The following is a 21,167-nucleotide window of genomic DNA, read 5'->3' as shown; positions in this document are numbered from 1 at the left end:
GAGGTGTGACCTGCGGCGTAAGAGCACTTTGAGTAGTCAGAAGACTAGAAAAGGATGGTACAAGCTGAAGTCCATTTACTGTTTACTTACATTCCCTTCTATTCTCTTATCCACACACACACGCAGCAGCTGTTTTCTGTAGCTTTGTTTTTTTGCTGAAAAGTCTTTGAATCGATCCACTCCGTTATCACATCAGCTGACCCCCATATTCTGCTTTTTCTGGTTTTATATGCTCTTTAGTGTGTTTTCCAAGTGTCCTGTGCATGTTTAGGCACATCTATGTGCAGAAATTCAAAGTCTGCGGAAACGCGGCTTCTCCTACGTCCTCCTGTTAGCTGTAGCATTAGCTGCATGTAACACTCGCTTCTAGACCCCCTCGAAAAAAAATTGTCAGTGTGACGTCTTGTCAGTGTGATATCACTGATCTAAGCCCATTGGCTCGTTGTGGCAAGCCCAGCAGCTCTTGTTGCATGCCCGTTAACTTCTGTAGAACGCCCACGATATGCTGTAGCCTGCGGTAGCACTGTCGTGCTAAGGTGCTAATGTTTTTGCTCCCCGGCCCTCGGAGCCAGAGTGGCTGAGCGACTGACCAATTACGGCAGAGCCGACAGGCCGACCAATCAGATCAGACTTGGCACACGTGGGGACTCTGAACGTGGGCACTTCAGAGCCTTAGAGAGAGAGTCAGAAGCGAGCCGGTGCATGGAGCGGCAGTACATGAAAACAGACACTTTTTTCAAACTTTAGCTATTGTGAACATACTTTAGTAGGTACATAGATTAAATATACGAACCCCAAAAAGGGCATAATATGACCTCATTAAACTAAGGCTGCATGACATCATCGGTGGCAAGCAGCTGCAGAAAATTATTGAAAGGAAGGCAGAAAAGCTTCAGCTTTATCATGAGCACTGGACCTCAGTCAGCGCATAACGGGAGGGACGTACAAACAGCGGACCTCTCTCTCTCTCCCTCTCTCTCTCTCTCCCTCTCTCTCTCTCTCTCCCTCTCTCTCTCTTTCTCCCTCTCTCTCCCTCTCTCTCTCTCTTTCTCCCTCTCTCTCGCTCTCTCTCTCTCCCTCTCTCTTTCTCCCTCTCTCTCCCTCTCTCTCTCTCTTTCTCCCTCTCTCTCGCTCTCTCTCCCTCTCTCTCTTTCTCCCTCTCTCTCCCTCTCTCTCTCTCTTTCTCCCTCTCTCTCTCTCTCGCTGTCTCTCTCTCTCTTTCTCCCTCTCTCTCTTTCTCCCTCTCTCTCTTTCTCCGTCTCTCTCTCCCTCTCTCTCCATCACTCTCTGTCTCTCTCTCTCTCTCTCTCTCCATCACTCTCTGTCTCTCTCTCCCTCTCTCTCTCTCCCTCTCTCTCTGTCTCTCTCTCCCTCTCTCTATCCCTCTCTCTCTCTCTCCATCACTCTCTGTCTCTCTCGCTCTCTCTCTGTCTCTCTCTCCCTCTCTCTCTTTCCCCATCACTCTCTGTCTCTCTCTCTTTCTCCCTCTCTCACTCTCTCTCTTGCGTGCAGAAGTTTTATGAATAAGTCAAAATGGTCACAAATAAACTTTGGCTGCTCGCCCGAGCGTCATCCATGTTTGGGAAACACTGCAGTTATAGAAATGATCAGCTTCTTATATCACAGTCTCTCACATGTTTGAAGCACTTTCTAAATTAAGAGAGTTCAGGTTTATCTCACTGTGATGAGTCTTTAGTGAAGAAATTCGAAGGATGTGTTTATTAGGATTCATAAAGGTTATTTTTTGTGTGCCTTTATTCGAGAGGAACGCTGAAGATGGACAGGAAGTGTTTGGGGGGAGAGAGCAGGGGAAAACATGCAGCAAAGGGCAGAGGCAGGACCCGAACCCACGGCCGCTGTGACGGGGACCATAGCCTCTCTGCATGGGGTATGCAACGTAAACTCTATGCTATCTGGCGCCCCTATGGAGGTCATTAAGATTTGTATTGATGTTAAGATGCACTGTTGAGTCATGGCGGGCTGAGGAGGAGGAGGAGAGTTGTATTATAAATATTTACCGATGTGGGGCCGATAGGATACATCGGCCGATATCTTTCTTAGATCTACCTTTTGACTTGAAGAGATGGATGAATAAAGATTTTAGCTTTTCTGCTTTCCTTTAAACGGAGCTCAGCGTAAGTTCAAGCAGGAAGAGTGTTTATATTCTCTCACACATTCTTTTATCTTAGCCCCTCCCTCTCTTCCACCTCATCTATCTCTCTGCTCTGGTGATCAGCTGATCTGGGGCGTTGACTCTTTAAGTAATAATCCAACCCTATAAGCCAACACCTTTCGACCAATCATCCTGCTGCGGTTGCATTTTGAAACCTGTTTTCTCTCTTCCACAGTCAGTTTGTCATTTCAGTGCAATCGCTGCGACCCTCCTCCACCCCGGTCACCCCCAGTCCAGCTCAGCAGAGATCAGATCCAGCTTCAGAAACCCACTCCTCATCACATCCTGTATTCTTCTAACATCACCACCACCAGGGTCTAGACTCCTTGGGGGGGTACCACCACCACCACCAGGGTCTAGACTCTATAGGCCATCAGCGCCCGGGACAAATCTTTTTTTTTTTTTTTACAGTTGAGTGAAAGTCTTTATTAGTTAGAATAACAACAGTGCGCTGAAACATGAAACCATGAAAATAAATAATAAATATAGGCCGGCCGATTAATCAGACTCTTTTTGTTTATTGGCTGAGCTGAAGAGAAACTTAAAATCTGACCTGTTAGATAAGTGATCCGCTGCACCACATGGCTTTGCTTCTCTTTACTTTTTAAATAATAATAATTAAAATAAACTGTTAACACGAGAGGAGTTTCAGCTCACTCATTCAAGCTTTGGGACGATCATGTCACGACAGTTATCTTGTTTTTAACGCATCAAATCGACCCAGAGGATATTTCTCCAGGCAGAAAGAGAAACACAGAAATGTTCGGCTGCAGCGTCCGACTGATCCATTACGTAACAACATCCAGAAAAGTGACGCGCACATTTACATCCATTCATTATGGATGGTAAGTTTTCATCCGCCGGCCGAGAGAGGACACCGCGGATACCTCCGTCTCCACTCTCTCTTTAAGTCTCTCGCCCTCTCTCTCTCTCTCCTGGCGGCGTGCAGAGAATTGAAGTGGGAGTGAGAGGGAAACATTAACGGCAGGAGGAGGGCGAGCGAGCGAGGTAGACAAAGAGGGAGAGACCGGGGAGAGAGAGAGAGAAAGAGAGGGAGGGAGGGAGGGAGGCGGCGAGAGCGTGTAAAGGAGGGTGTCTGACAGGGATGGGAGTATTTATAGGTGGAGAGATGAGGAGGTAGAACGACAGGGAGAAGAGACGAGAGAGGGAGAGCGAGAGAAAGGAAAACCAGACACAATAAGAGGAAAAGGAAGACAAAGAGGAGGAGCGGGCGAGAGAGAGACCATGCTGAGGAGGAAGAGGAGCGTGTCGTTCGGAGGCTTTGGATGGTAAGTGTGTGTGTGTGTGTGTGTAAACGGCTGAATGATCTCATCACTCACACTTTCGGGGTCTTTGAGTTCATTTCTTGTCCGAGCTTCACCGTAGTGACATCACTGTGACATCACAGCTCCCCCAAATTATGAAATGTTTTGGTTTTGGTTTGTTTACACGCCGTCGTTTGAAACGAGAAGAAAAATGGAGAATTAAAGAGCATTGTAGTGAAAATGTGACGTTTTCTGAACGGGGTCTGGTTGACAACTTGTCTTGCTCAGTTGATCGCCAGTGTTTACAAAAAGTCCACAATAACCTGGAGTGAAACATAAAGTCATCACGCTACACCTGAGCCTGCGAAGAACACATTTACACTGTCACTGTGACATCACAACTCGCCAAAATGATTCCAATGATTGAGTGGTTTGTTGACATACAACTCAAAACGAGTTTAATGTCACGTATGAGCTGCACGGTAGTAACATCACGTGACATCACTGTGATGTCAAAGCTCCCAAAAGGTTTTAATCAATTCAGATTTTTTTTAAGATGCAGAGGTTCAAGATGAGAAATTAGAGACTTAAAGGCACAGTGTGTAAATCCCACCACCAGGGGGCTCTCAATCAAAACAATAACAAAAGATGATGTCGAGGCTGGCGGGGAGTCGTGGGAGTGATTCTCTCTGCTACTCCCCCACCCACCACCCCTGATGAAAACGTCCTCCGTAGTCAACCGGGTGAAACCGACCTGAGTTAGAGAATATGTTTACAGACGAGCTAATGTATCCGAGTATAATCTACATGACGTTTTTATCACAGCAGCACATACAGCAACAGTACGGCAGCTTTCAGTAGCAGCGGTCTTTGATGTAACATACGGTGTTTCCACGGCAACGATAAACATGTCGTGTCTGCCATGAAGACTCTTTCATGGCGGCCTCCACAACAAGCCACGTCCCGTTATAACTCCAAAATGAAGGATTGTACCTTTCAAATGTGACTTTTTTTTTTAGGGTTTGCTTGACGACTTTTCCCGCTGTGTTGCTGTTAATCTGAAGTTTCAAAAAATTTTGTTGGTTGTTGAAGTTTCATCATTGTGCTGCAAAGACAATAACCATTGTTTTATTTTTGTCTGAGCTACATCACTGTGACATTACAGCTCGCCAAAATGACCTCAAAGTTTTTTGACATGCAGTTGTTAAGGAGGAGGAGAAATATTAGAAGTAACGTTGTTGAAGGGAAGCTGGGCACCTCTCCAGCAACCAGACTAACCTCCAGACTTTGGTCCGCATCAAGACTTGAACCGGCGACCGTCTGGTTTCCAGCCGAGGTCCCTACAGACCGAGCGACTGCTGCTCAAACAGTCGTTTACTGTTTTCATGGCTTGTTGTTGAAAATGTTCTTTGATTCTGAATAAGAAACAAACCGACGGTGAACTCAAACTTTCTTGTAGCCGTAATAAAAAAAAACGACTTTCAAAGGAAAAGTTATTTAAAAATTTCAAACTTTTTTTAACCGCTAAAATGTCGACCTTATGATGGCGCCGGTGTCACTGTGATGTGCTCTGATCAGTTGTGAAAATGTGGACTTGCTGTTTCACCATTGTTTCACAGCAAAGCACACGAAAACACAGGTAACCATGGCAACAGCACTACCCTACAAAATGCTAATGCCTTTGACCTGAATTCAGCTGTGGAGGTGTTTTAAATTTTAGATCTCATCTCAATGATTCTGAGAAGTGAGAGCCTCAAACAGGAGCAGAGGTCAGAGGTCACTCCTGTCGATCATTGCTCACATGGTCAGTGATTCGCTTTCAGGTGTGTTTATATTCAGCCGTTTCAACACGAACACTCTTGAGGTGAACCGGAGGCCACGTGGACCCCGTGTTCCTTTAACTGGCTTCCTCATTTTTCAAGTGTCAGTGAACACAACACCAGACCAGTTTGACCCCGTTTACTCTCGGTTTGTGATTAAAGATCTGCAGCACACGTTGACGAATATCAGCCGGATGCATTATGAGCACTTAGAGGATATTTTTGCTTATAGCTGGGTTTGTACCTCCGTGCAGAGCTCATGCTTCACTTTCCAAAACACTGTGGTACCAGGTTTTCAAACTTCTGGTTTAAAGCAATTGATATATAGATACCTGTTTGATACCATGGCAACAAAAAAGTCCTAGACCCCCAGCAGTCTGTCATTTCATTTTTTTTCAAACCATAAATTGTAGACAAACTCCTGCTCACTGTCTTAATTACAGAAATACGTTGGCAATGTGTCCCCCATTCTTTAAATAAGGTTAATTTTAGAGACAGGACAGAGGATAGAGTCAGGGAGAGAGAGGGAGAGAGGGGGGGGATGGTGCCACAGGTTGGACCCGAACCCAGGCACAGTGTCACAGTGCTTCTCACCCAGGCGGCAACCTCCAGTGTTAAAAAGTGAAGCCGATGCTGAAGTGTAAAATCCTGCAGTTCCTCGAGTGTCCACTAGAGGCTGGCTGCAGAAGCACAGGAAGTCACATACACACCTATTCAAAAAAGCCTGTTTTTACAGCAGAGATGAACATGTTTACAGCCTGGTTAAAAAAACCAAATAGGTGTGATTAGATCATGTCTCGATCAGCACATACTGTACGGGGGGGTGAATGTTTTGATGACTCATCAGTTTTGATTTGATAAAGGATAAGAGTTATTCACAATAAGACGTGTAGCTGACCTGATTGACAGGCGGGCGCATTGTAATGGTTTGTCAGGAGGCTTAAAGCCCGCCTCAGCTCCAGCTCTCAGCCTGTCGTTAGGTTGACTGAAAGTTAGACTGAGACAGCATTTCCAGCATGGAGACCGCCATCGATGGGACTCCAGCGCCCCCTGCAGGAACAGATGGGTGACGCCACTCAGCCTTCGTCCATGTTCTCACCAGAGCTCACTTACAAAGGTTAGCAGTGCGCTAAATATGTGATTCCTAAACCAGCTGTGATGTAATTGTGTGTGGATGTTGGCGCCCCCTGTGGACAAAGTCTGCTTTGCATAGTCTCAATTAGAGAGCTGGATTAGGTCATCTTTAACTGTCTGTACCAGTCCAGTTGTACTTTTATCATCACGGATCAGTGTGATCCGAATCTAACTCTTGAACAATTCTTTTACTGTTCCCTCGATTTGAAACAGTATAATAGTTTCTTTTTCTCTGGTGGATTCACGTGGCGGCCCTTAAGACGCCTGTTTATTCCGAGGAGACACTTTGATGCTTCAGGTCTTTGAACATTTGTGATTTGTCAGACAACAGTGAGAATTTAAAGTCGCTGCTCGACTGCTCAGTCGTCCTGCATCACTGAGTCTGTGTGTGTGTGTGTGTGTCTGTGTGTGTGTGTGTCTGTGTGTGTGTGTGTGTGTGTGTGTGTGTGTGTGTGTGTGTGTGTGTGTGTCTGTGTGTGTGTGTGTGTGTGTGTGTGTGTGTGTGTGTGTGTGTGTGTGTGTCTGTGTGTCTGTGTGTCTGTGTGTGTGTGTGTGTGTGTGTGTGTGTGTGTGTTTGTGTGAGAGTGAGAGAGTGGAAACTCTTACACAACCCTCCTTTTCAATCATTCAGTATTTTCTCTCTTCTCTTAATGGTTTCCTTAATTTATCCCTGTGTCCTTCCATACCTCCTTCTGTCCTTTTATGCATCCTCATCATCCTTTGTATATCCTCAACCTTGATAACTTCTTTACTTCCTTATATCCTTCTCTACATCCTTAATTGCTTCCTCACCCCCTCATTTCCTCCTTTACATCCTTAATTGCTTCCTCACCCCCTCATTTCCTTTTCTACATCCTTAATTGCTTCCTCACCCCCTCATTTCCTCCATTACATCCTTAATTGCTTCCTCACCCCCTCATTTCCTCCTTTACATCCTTAATTGCTTCCTCACCCCCTCATTTCCTTCTCTACATCCTTAATTGCTTCCTCACCTCCTCATATCCTTCTCTACATCCCTATTTGCTTCCTCACCTCCTCATTTCGTCCTTGACATCCTTAATTGTTTCCTCACCTCCTCATTTTCTCCTTGACATCCTAAATTGCTCCCTCACCTCTTCATTTCCTTGTCTACATCTTTAATTACTTCCTCTCCCCCTCATATCCTTCTCTACACACTTAATTGCTTCCTCACCTGCTCATATCCTTCTCTACATCATCAATTGCTTCCTTAGCTCCTCATTTCCTCCTACAAATCCTTAAATGCTTCCTCGGTTCCTCATTTCCTCCTACACATCCTTAATTGCTTCCTCACCTGCTCATATCCTTCTCTACATCCTTGTACGCTCCCTCATGTTCTGCCATACATCCTTACATCCTTCACTCATTATTTCCTTCTATGAAGTCTTACTGTCTTTTCTCCTTCACCAACTGTTCCTCTTTCCTTACATCCTTATTCCCTTTCACACCATCTCCTCATCCTTCCATATGTCCTTTTCTCTTTGCTGCATCCTTTTCTGTCCACCACTCCATCCTTCCTTCCTTCCTAACCTACGTTTTCTCCTTATACCTTCTTTCCTTCCTTATATACCATCTAATTTCCTTCCAGTATGTTCTGTCTTTAATGTCTCCTCTTCACTCCCTGGGGCAGTTTCTCTCCATCTGTACCTCCTCCCTCCCTCCTCTTCCTCCTCCCTCATTTCTCCTCCTCTGTTATGATAAGGAAACAGATGGTTTAGCGTCACAGTTCTCCGTCTTCTCAGTGTTTACATCATTCCACTAATAGAGTTGCAGTATTTAATAATGCAGCAGCAGCTTCAGGGCGTCTGCAGCAACACTTTATATTAAACCTCCACTCACCTCCTCACCTCCTCCCTCCTTCAGCTCAAAAAGTGTCTTATCAGCACTTTTAACATTAGTCTCTTAAATTCTTCTGATATTCTTATTATTTTTAATTTGGTTATTAAATATATTTATAAGGAGGTTAGAACAGAGATGAAGACTGTTAAAGGTCCAATCAGTGAGATGTGTAGTGAGTGAAATGATAAAGTGACCTTACTATATGATCAGACATTAAGGAAACATGCTATGTTGAAGTGCTGTCTTCTCTGACAACAATGCAGCAGTCAGTATGTCCTCCTTCTAACTTTAGATTCTGGTCCTGAATGCTCTGGATTTGTTTGGACCAGAGAAGGTAGACGGTTTTAAGGCACCCCCACACAGACGTTTTGGATGCCCCTCAGTTTGCCAGATATGAGACCAGTTATCAGGTCAAACCAACAGGTGTTGCAGTGATGGAAGTGGGCAAGAGAAGTGGTTCAGATAGAAGTGATTGTACCCGACCTAAAAAGCCTCTGCATGTTTCTAATAAGCTCCACGAGCAGAAACGTGCTCAAACTAGGATCAATATTGGAGATGATTTTGAAAAATGGAGAGAGGTTAGAACACAGAAAGGTTTACAGACCGATACAGAGCTGGATAAACACTGAAGCTTCAGTGTTCACCACATGGTGACCTGCGTGAGCATCAACTCTAGAGAGAGGGGGGGGGGAGACAGCTCTCTACAATGTTTAGAATTTGGACTGCAGAGTGAGTCAGAGTTACATATTGCTCCTTTAAAGATGGAGTCAGTCGCTGTCTCCTTCAAAATAAAATACAGACTTCTCCTAAAGTGAAGCTCCTCCATCGTCCCTTCTGGGCCTCCATACATGTGTGGTGGTGACTGTGTCTGCAGAGACTCTGTCCTCTGACTGGATTTTACTGTTCTGCTTTGTTCTGGTTGACTCGGGACGTTTCTGGGCGGAGCTGGTGTGTTTCCTCCAGCCAATGAAAGCGCAGCAGGTGAGTTTAGGAGAGGATACAATTCAGAGATTGGACACTATTCAAACCGGTGAATATGACGGACGTGGACGTAGCAGCAAAGAAGAGAAAATATAATCACAGTGAGGAGAAACACCAAGTGGATAAAACGAGGGTGAACCTTGTGTTGGCTTTTACTCGTGGACGTGGAGTTGGTCTACTTCCTGTTGGACAGGCAGGTGACAAACACCGGCGGTTAGCTTGAGCTAGCGTGCGTTAGTTCGCAGTGTAGCTACAAGCAGTAAACATACACACTATGTCCTGCAGGGGGCGGGGCTTCTGGGGGAGATGAGCCCAGGAGGAGGGGCCCAGTTTGAATGTTTACAAACATTTCTACTGACGTTTGTGATGTTTTAACGACCTCAGAGGACAGTCAGACACACCGAGATGTATTTTCATTGCTGTCGGCCATCTTGGTTTCGCTCGTGGATTCTGGGAGTATATCTTCAGTCTCCTCCAGCCAACACACCCAGGAGTGTGTGTGTGTGTGTGTAAATGTGTTATTTATGACCAGAGGGAGTTGAGTTTTTACAGAGTCATCATACAGACAAGCTTTTAGCTCGATGGTCGATCACTCTTTCTCTCTCTCTCTCTCTTTTTCCATTTCTACATCACTTTCTCTCCTCCTCCTCCGTCTGTTTCTTTTAAAGTTTCATTTTCATTCCCGTCTCCTTTTCTCCTCTCCGTCTTTTACTTCTTTCCCTCTCTCCTCTGCACCTCTCCACTTCTTTCATCCTCGCTCCTCCTCTTGTTTTATCCTCTTGCCCTCTTAAAGTTGTTTCCCTTTTTCTTCTACTCATCTCCTTTTTCCTCAGCTTTTTCTTCCCTTATTTCCCTGTGACCTCCTCATTTCCTTCTCTCCTTTCTCCTACTCTTTCCTCGTTTCCTCTCCTACTCCTACTCCTACTCCCTCATTCATTGTTTTCTCTTCTCCCTGCTACCTTCTTTCCTTTCCTCCCCTCCTCCCCTCCTTTCCTCCTATCCTCCTTTCCTCTCCCCTCAACTCCATCCCTCCTACCCTCCACTCCTCTGGTTGTACGTGTTAATGTTTACAGGTAAGTTAAATATTCAACCTCACTTTGTTCTCTGAACTTCTGAATCCTCGTTGTGTTATTCTGCTCCAACATGGTGAGAAACATCCACGCTGGTGACGCCGTGTAAGCGTCGCTGCGGCTGCTCTTCTTCTCTGTATTCAATGGCAGCTTGCATACTGCCACATACCGTGTCAGAATTTGTAGGCTTTTATAATTAAATGAACGCCGTTATTATCGGTTAAAATGTCATTATTGGAATAATGAGAAATTATAAATATTTCTATTATCGGCCGATAAATGATTTGAACAGATACTCTGTATATCGTGCATCTTTAAAGACGTATATTTAATCTATGTACCTACTTTTGTATGTTCACAATAGCTAAAGTTAAAAAAAAGTGTCTGTTTTCATGTACTGCTCCTCCTTGCTCCCTCTACACTGAGTCCGTCAGCTGCACTCTGTTGAGCCCACACTGTTAGACCCCACGTGGGCCAAGTCTGCTCTGATTGGTCTGCCGATCCGCTCTGTCGTTATTGGTCAGTTGCTCAGCACGCTTCTCGGAAATTTCAACATGAGCTGCAGGGCTTGCCACAACGAGCCAATGGACTTAGATCAGTGATCTCACACTGACAATGACGTCAGACTGACAAATTTTCGAGGGGGGCTAGAACCGAGCGTTACATGCAGCTAATGCTACAGCTAACAGGAGGACGTAGGAGAAGCCGCGTTTCCACAGACTTTGAATTTTTGCACACAGATGTGCCTAAACATGCACAGGACACTTGGAAAACACACTAAAGAGCATATAAAACAAGAAAAAGCAGAATATGGGACCTTTAATTGACGCACACGGTGTGTGTTTGTGTGAGACAGAGTGTGTGTACGGTGTGTGTGTGTGTGTGTGTGTTTGAGATGTAAATGTGTGATTTACTGCTGCAGCACTTTAATAAAAAGGGTTTTTATTGCTGTGAACCTCTGAGATCACACCTACCTCTGTCACGCTCACACACACATACACTAACACACATGCGCACACAGACACACACTAACACACGCACAGTAACACACAGACACCAACACACACACACACACACTAACACACACGCGGTCACTAAGGTTAATAGAGTATTCAGATGTAAATCTCTTTCTCCTCGCCTCAGTTATGTTTTAACGTTCCTCTTGTGTGTTTGAGTGCTACATATGTTAACATCTCTCTCTCTCTCTCTCTACCTGTGTGTGTGTGCGTGTGTCTGCAGGATTGATAAATCTACAGTCAGCGCTCTGAGAGCTCGGTGAGTAACTCCTCTGATTTTTCTCTTGCTTCACAAACAAAAACACGGCAAACACAGAGCCATAAATTTAAAAAAAGTATGACAAACAGTGAGCGAGCTAACAGTCCATGTTTGGTTCTCACAGACGCAGATTAGCTGCTAATTGTTGCTAACATGTAAATAAAATAAAGTTCTAATGTTCTCTGGTTGTAAATGGTGAAGCTCAGATATGTTGGACGGTCTGAAATAAAGCTCAGAGAGAGACAGATTATTAGTCTGATATTTACATGAACAAATCTCCAAAAGGCTCCAACAGCAAAACACAGCCCAGAGGTCAAAGGTCAGGGACTGAATTAGCTGAGGGGACACCTAGCAGAGAGCTAGCAGCTCCCACTTGTCACTCAAAGAGGCCACGCCCCCTAATCCTACATCCCTTTAAGCCTTAATATAATGTTAACAGCTCTAGAGAGGAACAGGAGACAGACTCTAGTGGACACTGGAGGAACTGCAGCTGTAAAGTTGAACATTTTAACATAGAGCTCTATGGAGACTGACTCACTGCAGGAGACAGACTCTAGTGGACACTGGAGGAACTGCATCCTTTTTGGTACTTCTGAGTTGGCTTAATTTCTCAGCCCTGGAAAGCTGAATCTGTCTTTGACTTTGGGTCAAACACACCGACATCTTAAAGGAAGAATGTGCAACATGTCCCACATGAATATATCAGAAATCAAGTCTATCCTGTATAAATGTCTCTCTGAGTCATGACTGTCTACAATAAGTCAGAAGCTCAAGTCCCGCTGGCTGTGTTGTTGTCAGAGCCGTGTTTACATGGACAGGACATATATACATATATATTGAACATAGGCTAAGTCTATTTTTTATTCATTCTGATATTTTAGTTTTCTACATATTGTATGTTTATTTTCAAATCTGACTGGATGATTATTCCACATGATTATGAAAGTAATATTTTAATTAATGACGACAGACCTGCAGGCTCTCCTCCTGTAACCACACACAAGCAGTCTATATGTGCAGGCAGTCACACATTTCTGTTACATGATGGACATGAGGACACACATGTGACTGAGTGTGTGTGTGTGTGTGTGTGTGTGTGTGTGTGTGAGCCTGAAGGAAGGTGACCTGTCTCTCTGACGGGATTTTCTGCTTCTTTTTTCCTGCAGCACTTTTTCTTCTGATTCACATTTTATCATGCATCCATCAAATCTCTCGCTCTACACATCCTTTATGTCGCTCGCTCGCTCGCTCTCTCTCTCTCCCTCTCTTGGCTGTTCCTCGACGGCCCCCGCTGTTTGTTCGATCACATCACTCACACTTCGGAATCGTGTGTATAAAAAATTAAATTTCCCAACTATTGAATAAAATGTTAAAAGAGCTGTTTTGTTGTTAATCTGGATTTTTGTAATGTTTCTCTCGTGTTCAGATTTAAACAAATTTATTCGGATTCAAACCCTGGCTGACCACTTAGAGGACTATACCCGCCATACACTTGGCCACTACCTGCTCCCCCATCTTCAGTTTTAATGTTGGTTGTAATTGTTTACTTCAGTCGGTGTGCATGCTGTGCTCTCACTGATTGTTGCTGTAATATTGTTTCTATTTATCAGCAGTTTGTCAACATGTCTGTACGTGAAGACCTTTTATCAGATCGATACTTCATGATCGACGTGATGTATTCTATCTGAACTAACGTCTTTTTATATTATTGAAGGTTATAATTACTAACAGGTGTTTGCATGTTGGTGCAGTGGTTAGCGCTGTCCCCCTCACAGCGAGGAGGTTCCTGGTTAGAATCCCCGTCTGGCAGGAGCCTCTCTGTGTGGAGTCTGCATGTTCTCCTCGTGCATGTGTGGGTTCTCTCCAGGTACTCCGGCTTCCTCCCACAGTCCAAAGACATGCTCGTTAGGTTAACTGGTGACTCTAATTTGCCCATAGCTCTTTAGCCTTTAGCTCTAACAGTCTCTCTGGCCACTAGACGGCGATGTCCCTTTAATCTAAACGGGTCATTTTGTTTATTTTTGGAGCGTCTCATTAGTGTGAACTGCATTCCTCCACTGTGTACAAATTAACACTGTTGCGGCGACGACACTCTCTCTCCCGCCCCCCCCCCCCTCTTTCTCGGAGGCGCAATAATCCTGATGGTCCCCGGTGTTATGAGAGAGAGAGCGAGTGAAATGGAGGGAGCGTGTGTGTGTGTGTTTGTGTGTGTGTGTATAACAGAGAGAGATAGAGAGAGAGAGAGGAGTGCTGCTGTAGTCTTGTTGAGCGAGATGCTCAGTAACCGACAGCAACGCAACAATGCCGCACGACCACTGGTGAGTCTGGCATGTCCTCTCATCCTCCATCTGTGTGTGTGTGTGTTAAATTTCACTGATATTATCTATGATGCTTTCAGGTGGATGTTTGTGTGTTTTATTATGAGTAAAATATGTTTAGTGACGTGTGTGTGTGTTAAAGCTGCAGCTCTGACCTTTAATCAGTCTGAACTCTTTTTGTCCTCGGTCAGCAAAATAAAACCTTCAGGTCTATTAATTAATTTTAAGAGGATACATTAAAATACAAAATGTAAAGGTCCAACCAGTGAGATGTGTAGTGAGTGAAATGATAAAGTGATCTTACTATATGATCAGACATTAAGGAAACATGTTATGTTGAAGTGCTGGCTTCTCTGACAACAATGCAGCAGCCAGTATGTCCTCCTTCTAACTTTAGATTCTGGTCCTGAATGCTCTGGATTTGTTTGGACCAGAGAAGGTAGACGGTTTTAAGGCACCCCCACACGGCCGTTTTGGACGCCCCTCAGTTTGCCAGATATGAGAGCAGTTATCAAACCAACAGGTGTTGCAGTGATGGAAGCGGGCAAGAGAAGTGGTTCAGATAGAAGTGATTGTACCCGACCTAAAAAGCCTCTGCATGTTTCTAATAAGCTCCACGAGCAGAAACGTGCTCAAACTAGGATCAATATTGGAGATGCTTTTGAAAAATGGAGAGAGGTTAGAACGCAGAAAGGTTTACAGACCGATGCAGAGCTGGATAAACACTGAAGCTTCAGTGTTGGCGTGTGTGAGCATCGACTCTAGAGAGCAGGGGGCGGGGGGAGACAGCTCTCTATAATGTTTAGAATCTGAACTGTACCCATTTTAAACACTAGGTGTCAGAGTTACATACTGCTCCTTTAAGTAAATAAATAGTGAACAAAGTTAAATCACATTTTAATTCAAAATCATTGTTAGAATTTTTTTTTAAATATTTTAAAACACAGTTAAGACTTCATATTTATTTTTAGGAATACAATATATTTAATGTTTGATTGAGATAAAAACAGAACGTCTTTTAAATTCAGATATTTCTGTCGTTTTATTTCTGTATCTCCAGTCAGATCACATTTCCCTAAAAATGCATACCTGTTGTGTGTGTTTGTGTGTGTGTGCGTGTGTGTGTGTGTGCGTGTGTGTGTGTGTGTGTGTGTGTGTGTGTGTGTGTTCAGCTAAAGGCCAGACGCTCCGTCTGTCTAGAAACTGAAGCTGGCAGCGTGTCCTCTCTCTCACCGTGCTGCTGCTGCAGCTCGTGTTGTTGTTTATGATGTTGTTTATCGCCACTTTGTCTTTTTTATGCCGTTTTTGACAACACTGACTCATTCGCCACCCGGTGTAATTTAATTAAACACCAAATAACAAGAGGAGCGACCGTGTGGTTGCAGAAACGTCCCTGCAGGTGGAGCAGAAACAGAGAGGTCTTTAAACTCAGTGAACACGCAGATTTATCTTTTTAATGTAGACGAACACGTGTGTGTGTGTGTGTGTGTGTGTGTGTGTGTGTGTGTGTGTGTGTGTGTTTATGTGTGTGTGTGTGTGTTTAGGCGTTTGTGTGGTGTGTGTGTGGGAGTGTGTGTCTGTTGTGCGTGTGTGTGTGTATATGTGTGTGTGTCTCTGTGAGTGCGTGTGTGTGTGTGTGTGTGTGTAGGAGTGTGTGTGTGTGTCTGTGAGTGTGTGTGTGTGTAGGCGTGTGTGTGTGTTTATGTGTGTGTGTACGTGTGTCAGCATCAGAAAGTTACAACAGTAGTCTCAGTAGCTCCCCCTGGAGGCTGCAGTGTTCATTAACTCTACAATAATAAAGTGTTCGTCCCTCAGAGGTCATGAGAGACGAATCGTTTAGATTAAACATCTACATCCTGCATTCTCTCTGCTGTCCAGCAGGGGGCTGTAAAAACGGTTCAACATACACACACACAGTCAGATATGCACACACACACAGTCAGATATGCACACACACACACACACACATACACACACACACACAGCTCTAATCCCGTCTCTCCTTTGTCACTACCTCTGAAGACGGTACAGAGGGGGGATTACTGCATCGCCCCGATACATGACACTCTCAGATTGAAGGCGAAACATCACAGTGCCGTGCTTCAGTCTGAAACTTGTCAGATGATTTATTCACCGTTCATGTGGTCAGTGTGTGAAACCTAAAGATCAGCGCAACATGATCTTAAAGGCTTTATATGTGATTTTTTTCATCCAGCAGGTGTCGCCCTTGAGCACCAGCATGAAACCAAAACAACTCGCACTGCATTGTTGTGTTAGCATGCTAATGCTAGCAATCTTTATTATGCTCGTATCTTCACACTGCATGTAAATTTACCTGAAATGAGCGTGATCTAGAAACACAGTTAAGCAGTGAGTACAGTATGTTATTCTTCTTTTCTCTAGTCCCTCAATTAAACATCTTTTATTTGCGAGGGGAGGAGTCAGCCGCCGTCAAGGCGATGTAAACAAACTGAAGATAGGACTCAGAAAACTCTGAAAGCATCACAGACAGTGGGACTCGGGTGTTACACCCATTGTAGACAGTCATGAGTTATTTTCAGAGGATATACTTGATTTATATTATATTTAAGTGTGAAAAATCACATATAAAGCCTTTAAAGATCTTATTGATCAGATACTGGAGTCAGTAAAAACCCTCACTTCAGCTGCTGTCTCTTTAAGGCCCCCCTCCTCACGTGCCCACTCTCTTCTGATTGGTCAGCTCTCTGGAAGCCTTCCAGCGGGTGCAGAACGCTGCAGGGCTGCTCTCACAGTTCTGGGAGAAGAGAGTCTATGTAAGAGGTTTCAGCGGCTTACGTCGAGGCTTGAAGCCGTCTTGGGAAATTCTTGGTTTCATGTCGGGGAACTATGGCGTGATTTAAAGAACAAGCCGCTTAGCGCCATCTGCAGACTCATTCTGTGATTACTCTACTGCTACTACTAAACATACGTGATCGGAAAACTCTGCCCACGTTTAGTTTGGTCGTCCAGCAGTGTAACGCTATATCAGAGTTTTAAAATGGCGATCAGCAGAAAAGATCGACTTTGACTACAATTGGAGCAAACTGAAACTAAACCTTCTGTCTGGATTCATAAAGTTTGATCTGCGTCACAGCTGCTATCGTAGCTGTAGACTTCCAGCCCGGTCTCACTGCAGGAATGTTTGTCCTCAGGTTGAGATGTTTCTGTTTATTTTGAATCTTTATCACCTTGAAGGTCTCGATTATTTGCCTTTTGCGGAGACTACCAAAGAACGTTTGGTCACCTGCTGTTTCAAAGGTCGAGAATGAGCAGGTCAGACTCATCAGATTTACTTCTTTTAAATGCTGTCTCATATTTCAGAGTCATCTCGGTGAAATATGCCCCGTCCCCGTCCCTGTCGGTCTAACAGGAGCATCTGTCACTTCAGATATGTTGAAGCTCAGCTGATGGGGTCCACCGGCCTGCCCCGCTCTAAAATAAAAACTCTCCCCAGACTTTGATCGGTGCTGCCTTTAATCTGTGCTCGTTGTGTGGTCGTCTCTTTGTGAGAGGCTCAATCTGCTGTCTGAACGCTGCGGGGACGTTTCTGAGAGAGGACACAGAGGACTTGGACTGAGACCGTCGGCTTATCTCTAATTCTGTTTTGAGTTTTGTCAACAGAATCTTTTGAAGCGGCTCGGAATCACTGATGTTGGACATGTCAGTTTTTAGGATTGACTCTGTACTTTATACTTTTTAACGAGGAGGCCTTAACGAGCCATGACCTGGACTGTGCGCTGGGACAGATGAAGTGTTTAATAAGTTATATAGGCGACACCCTAACAACGCATGCCCTCCGCCCTAGCTACCGATGTAGAAAAGTAAGAAAAGAAATGGATTAAAATAGTAGCAGAGAGAATCACTCCCATGATGAGCATCGACCAAGCAGCCATCTCAACAAAGTGAAGCCGGTGCTGAAGTGTAAAATCGTGCAGTTCCTCAAGTGTCCACTAGAGGCTGGCTGCAGAAGCACAGGAAGTCACATACACACCCATTCTAAAAAGCCTGTTTTTACAGCAGAGATTAACATGTTTACAGCCTGGTTAAAAAAACCAAATAGGTCTGATTAGATCATGTCTCGATCAGCACACACTGTACGGGGGGTGAATGTTTTGATGACTCATCAGTTTTGATTTGATGAAGGATAAGAGTTATTCACAATAAGACGTGTAGCTGACCTGATTCACAGGTGGGAGCGGTGTAACGGTTTGTCAGGATGCTTAAAACCTGCCTCAGCTCCAGCTCTCATCCTGTCGTTAGGTTGACTGAAAGTTAGACTGAGACAGCATTTCCAGCATGAAGACCACCATCGATGGGACTCCAGCGCCCCCTGCAGGAACAGACGGGTGACAACACTCAGGCTTCAAACATTCATATTTATAGTCTGTGGTCTCGACGAGTTTGTTTTTTTGTTAATTGGAAAGATATAATCTCCCCTATAAGAGGTTTAAACAGAACTGGTTATCACTGGATTGGGGTCGTTGGGGTCATCAGCGCCAAACAAAAGTGTCACTTTGGTCAGAATTCGTTCAGTCACAGCTCTGGCTGTGATGTGTTAACGTGAACAAAGTCGGCAGCTGAGGCATTCAAGACAATTCAGTTAAAGGCTGAAGAAAGAGTACATCTTAAAAGTGCAGAAACATTTTAGAAATTCTGATCCTAGTGAAACAGAAGAACTGGGAGTGTGCTCGGTAAAGAGCAGATTACATTAGCCTTTACCTGAAATGTTAGCTGAAGTTTTGGTGTCCTGCTGCTGTCACATTTCTTCACGCTGGAGGAACTGGAGGGTTAAATTTAAATGTTAATGAACAGCTTTGATGTTCTCTCCGAGCCCCGCGGGCCTCCTGCTTATAGGCTGGTTAGGAGAGAAATTCATTTTTCACGACTACATGCTGCAGAATCACCTGGAGCTGCTCCCAACAAGTGCACAGATGAAACAGGAAAAACATGCTCATGGTTCTATATTTTATTTATTGGCAGTAAATGCTTTGTTTCACAGCACCGAGTATCTGTAAGGACACGCTCTGTTTACAGGGATCAGTCAACAGCTGTAGCTCCTCCTGTCAAGCTGTATAACCATTCATGAATAACTGACAGCAGGTTGCCAAACAATGTAGTCCCACGGTTCAGGGATCTTAGACATCCAGCGATACGGCTGAAAGATATCTTTAATGTCCCTGTGCAAGAACAACGAAATACTGTCCGTGCAAACCTGTAGATGCCTGATATTAAACAAATAGTACAGCAGAAGGTTGTGCTTCAGCCTCTCCACAAATGGAGGTTGGTGCTCTCAGAGAACGACCTGAGGCGTTCAAAATATAATCCAGTGGACGTCTTCTCTCAGGAGCCAAAGAAAGTACTGGAGTGCACAAATCACTTCAGGCAAATTTAAATTAAACTTTGCACCAAAATAAATTTGCCTTAAAGAGGACATATTATCCCCCTTCTCCACCTTTTCAAACAGTCCCCTGTGGTCTAAATTAAACATCTGTGCTTTGGTCAAAATATAACATGAATCAAGCACCAGAGGAGGTTTGTGAGCCTGTATAAACCAGCTCTCTCAGAACGCTCCGTTTTGGTGTGTGTGTCTCTTTAAATGCAATGAACACCCCCTGAGTTTTCCCGGTAGACATCACTCCTCTGTAGAGAGAATAAAAATGGAGGACCTGCAGAAAAGTTTTGTTCTAGGCTGGGGGTGGAGTCCATGAGTGGAGATACCAGGGGAGGGGAGGGTATTTTTTTTTTTTTAACAGAATCTCACTGTGACATCACAAGGAGAGCACATTTGAAACGGAACATTTGTCTCTGTGTTGTAAGACTTATGCAGACCACAAACAAAGGACTGGATGAGTTTATTTCACATTTTGTGGGTTGGTAGACACTGAAGTTTCCCAAATATATATGTTCAAAAACACTGTACAAGTGGATTTTTTAAAACATGTCCCCTTTGAGTGATTCAGTACTTTCTTTAAAATCTGTCTGAGAGGGGGGGGGGGTTTCCACTGAATTGTAATGTCCTGGCTCTTGCTGCTAAGATATAGAAGTTCTGGGAATGGGTGTGGAGAGAGCTAGCACTGAGCGGGATGGTGGAGCTTATTGTCCAGCCTTCCTGCTGAGTTGTGGGACTAATCAGACGAAACACCATCAGTCTACAGGGTTGAGTTGTGGGGGCCAAGAGGGTCCATGTGGTTGGTTGGGTAGTATCAGCGTTGTCACACAACGAGCTCTCATCAACACAGCCTGGGTCCGTTGAAGGTGGCGATGCTGTTTCGGTTGCGGTGGCAACTAATAGCTATAGGGTGGATTATGTAACTTATCAGTAGGATAAAGAGGCATGACTGGAGCATGGATGGAGGACGGACATCATGATGTGGGACAGTGTGATGTCAGACAGAAAGGTTGAGCCGGTCGGTGATAATGTCGTGTCCACATGCTGTACTCTGTGATGACTCTTCCCCTGACAGCCCTGTGTGCAGCTCGGCTGGAGAGAAGCTGTGATTTTATACCTGAATGTGAGCAGGACAAAACAAAAGGAAATGTGCCACATTGAAATCTACAGACGGCTTCTAGCAGCCTGTTGCAACACAGCCCACAGCCTCTGCTAAAGCAATTAGCCAATTACACAGTTATATAATTATAGGATGTTGGGATGGCGCCACTGGCAGCCAGCACAATTTCAACGAGCGGCAATGCAGCCCCCTGACACCCCTTTGGACACGTCCCTGGCTGCAAGTTCTTAAACCTTGGAAAGTGTACCCCCCTTTTCAGGAAGTAACTACAAGTTTATATGAAACCCCCAGGACTTTAGTTGGACTCTGGTCTCTAAGAGGGAAACATTCCTCCAAAGGGTCTGCATGTGAAGAACCTTCTAGACTTTAAAAAATAGACTGATGAAGTATTAATTAAAGTGTCTCAAACATGCTCTGATTCTCTAATAATGAGGCGCCATCGACTGATTTGCACTCTCACTATGACGGAGCAGCGCTCTCACAACAAAGTTGTGTCAGAATTATATTTACAGACTTTATTTACAGAGCTTTTATTTTGAAGGCATACAGAGGTGGAAGCGTTTTCCTGATCCCTGGAAAGTTTGAGCGTCACATCTCTTATAAATACTGCGGCGCAGTTACCGCCAACTCTCAGCAGATGTTTGTTTCGTCACTCTAACTGTGCGTGCGTGGCTGTTAGCGCCCCCTGTCTGTGAGTTAGATACTTTTTACAGTGAGGCTGATTTACAGAGAAAGAGACGATGA

At 44.5% G+C, this 21,167-nt stretch overlaps 1 protein-coding gene across 4 annotated transcripts in view; it reads left to right on the top strand.

Moving 5' to 3' along the window:
- The first annotated feature begins 3,252 nt into the window (after positions 1-3,252).
- The window catches only part of LOC132988431 (rap1 GTPase-activating protein 2-like), a 33,598-nt gene continuing 15,683 nt past the window's right edge, over positions 3,253-21,167 (top strand). For 2 of the 4 annotated variants that reach the window (XM_061055833.1, XM_061055831.1), the window contains exons 1-2: positions 3,253-3,462; positions 11,540-11,575. In XM_061055833.1, coding sequence (XP_060911816.1) covers positions 3,419-3,462; positions 11,540-11,575 — 80 coding nt within the window. In that variant the 5' untranslated portion in view covers positions 3,253-3,418. Of the gene's footprint in view, positions 3,463-11,539; positions 11,576-13,135; positions 13,894-21,167 lie in introns of those variants that run through there. The other 2 variants (XM_061055832.1, XM_061055836.1) reach the window with 2 other exon arrangements.

Source organism: Labrus mixtus, chromosome 14 (genome assembly GCF_963584025.1).
Source record: "Labrus mixtus chromosome 14, fLabMix1.1, whole genome shotgun sequence".
Lineage (NCBI taxonomy): Eukaryota > Metazoa > Chordata > Actinopteri > Labriformes > Labridae > Labrus > Labrus mixtus.
This window is presented reverse-complemented; position numbering and strand designations above follow the sequence as displayed.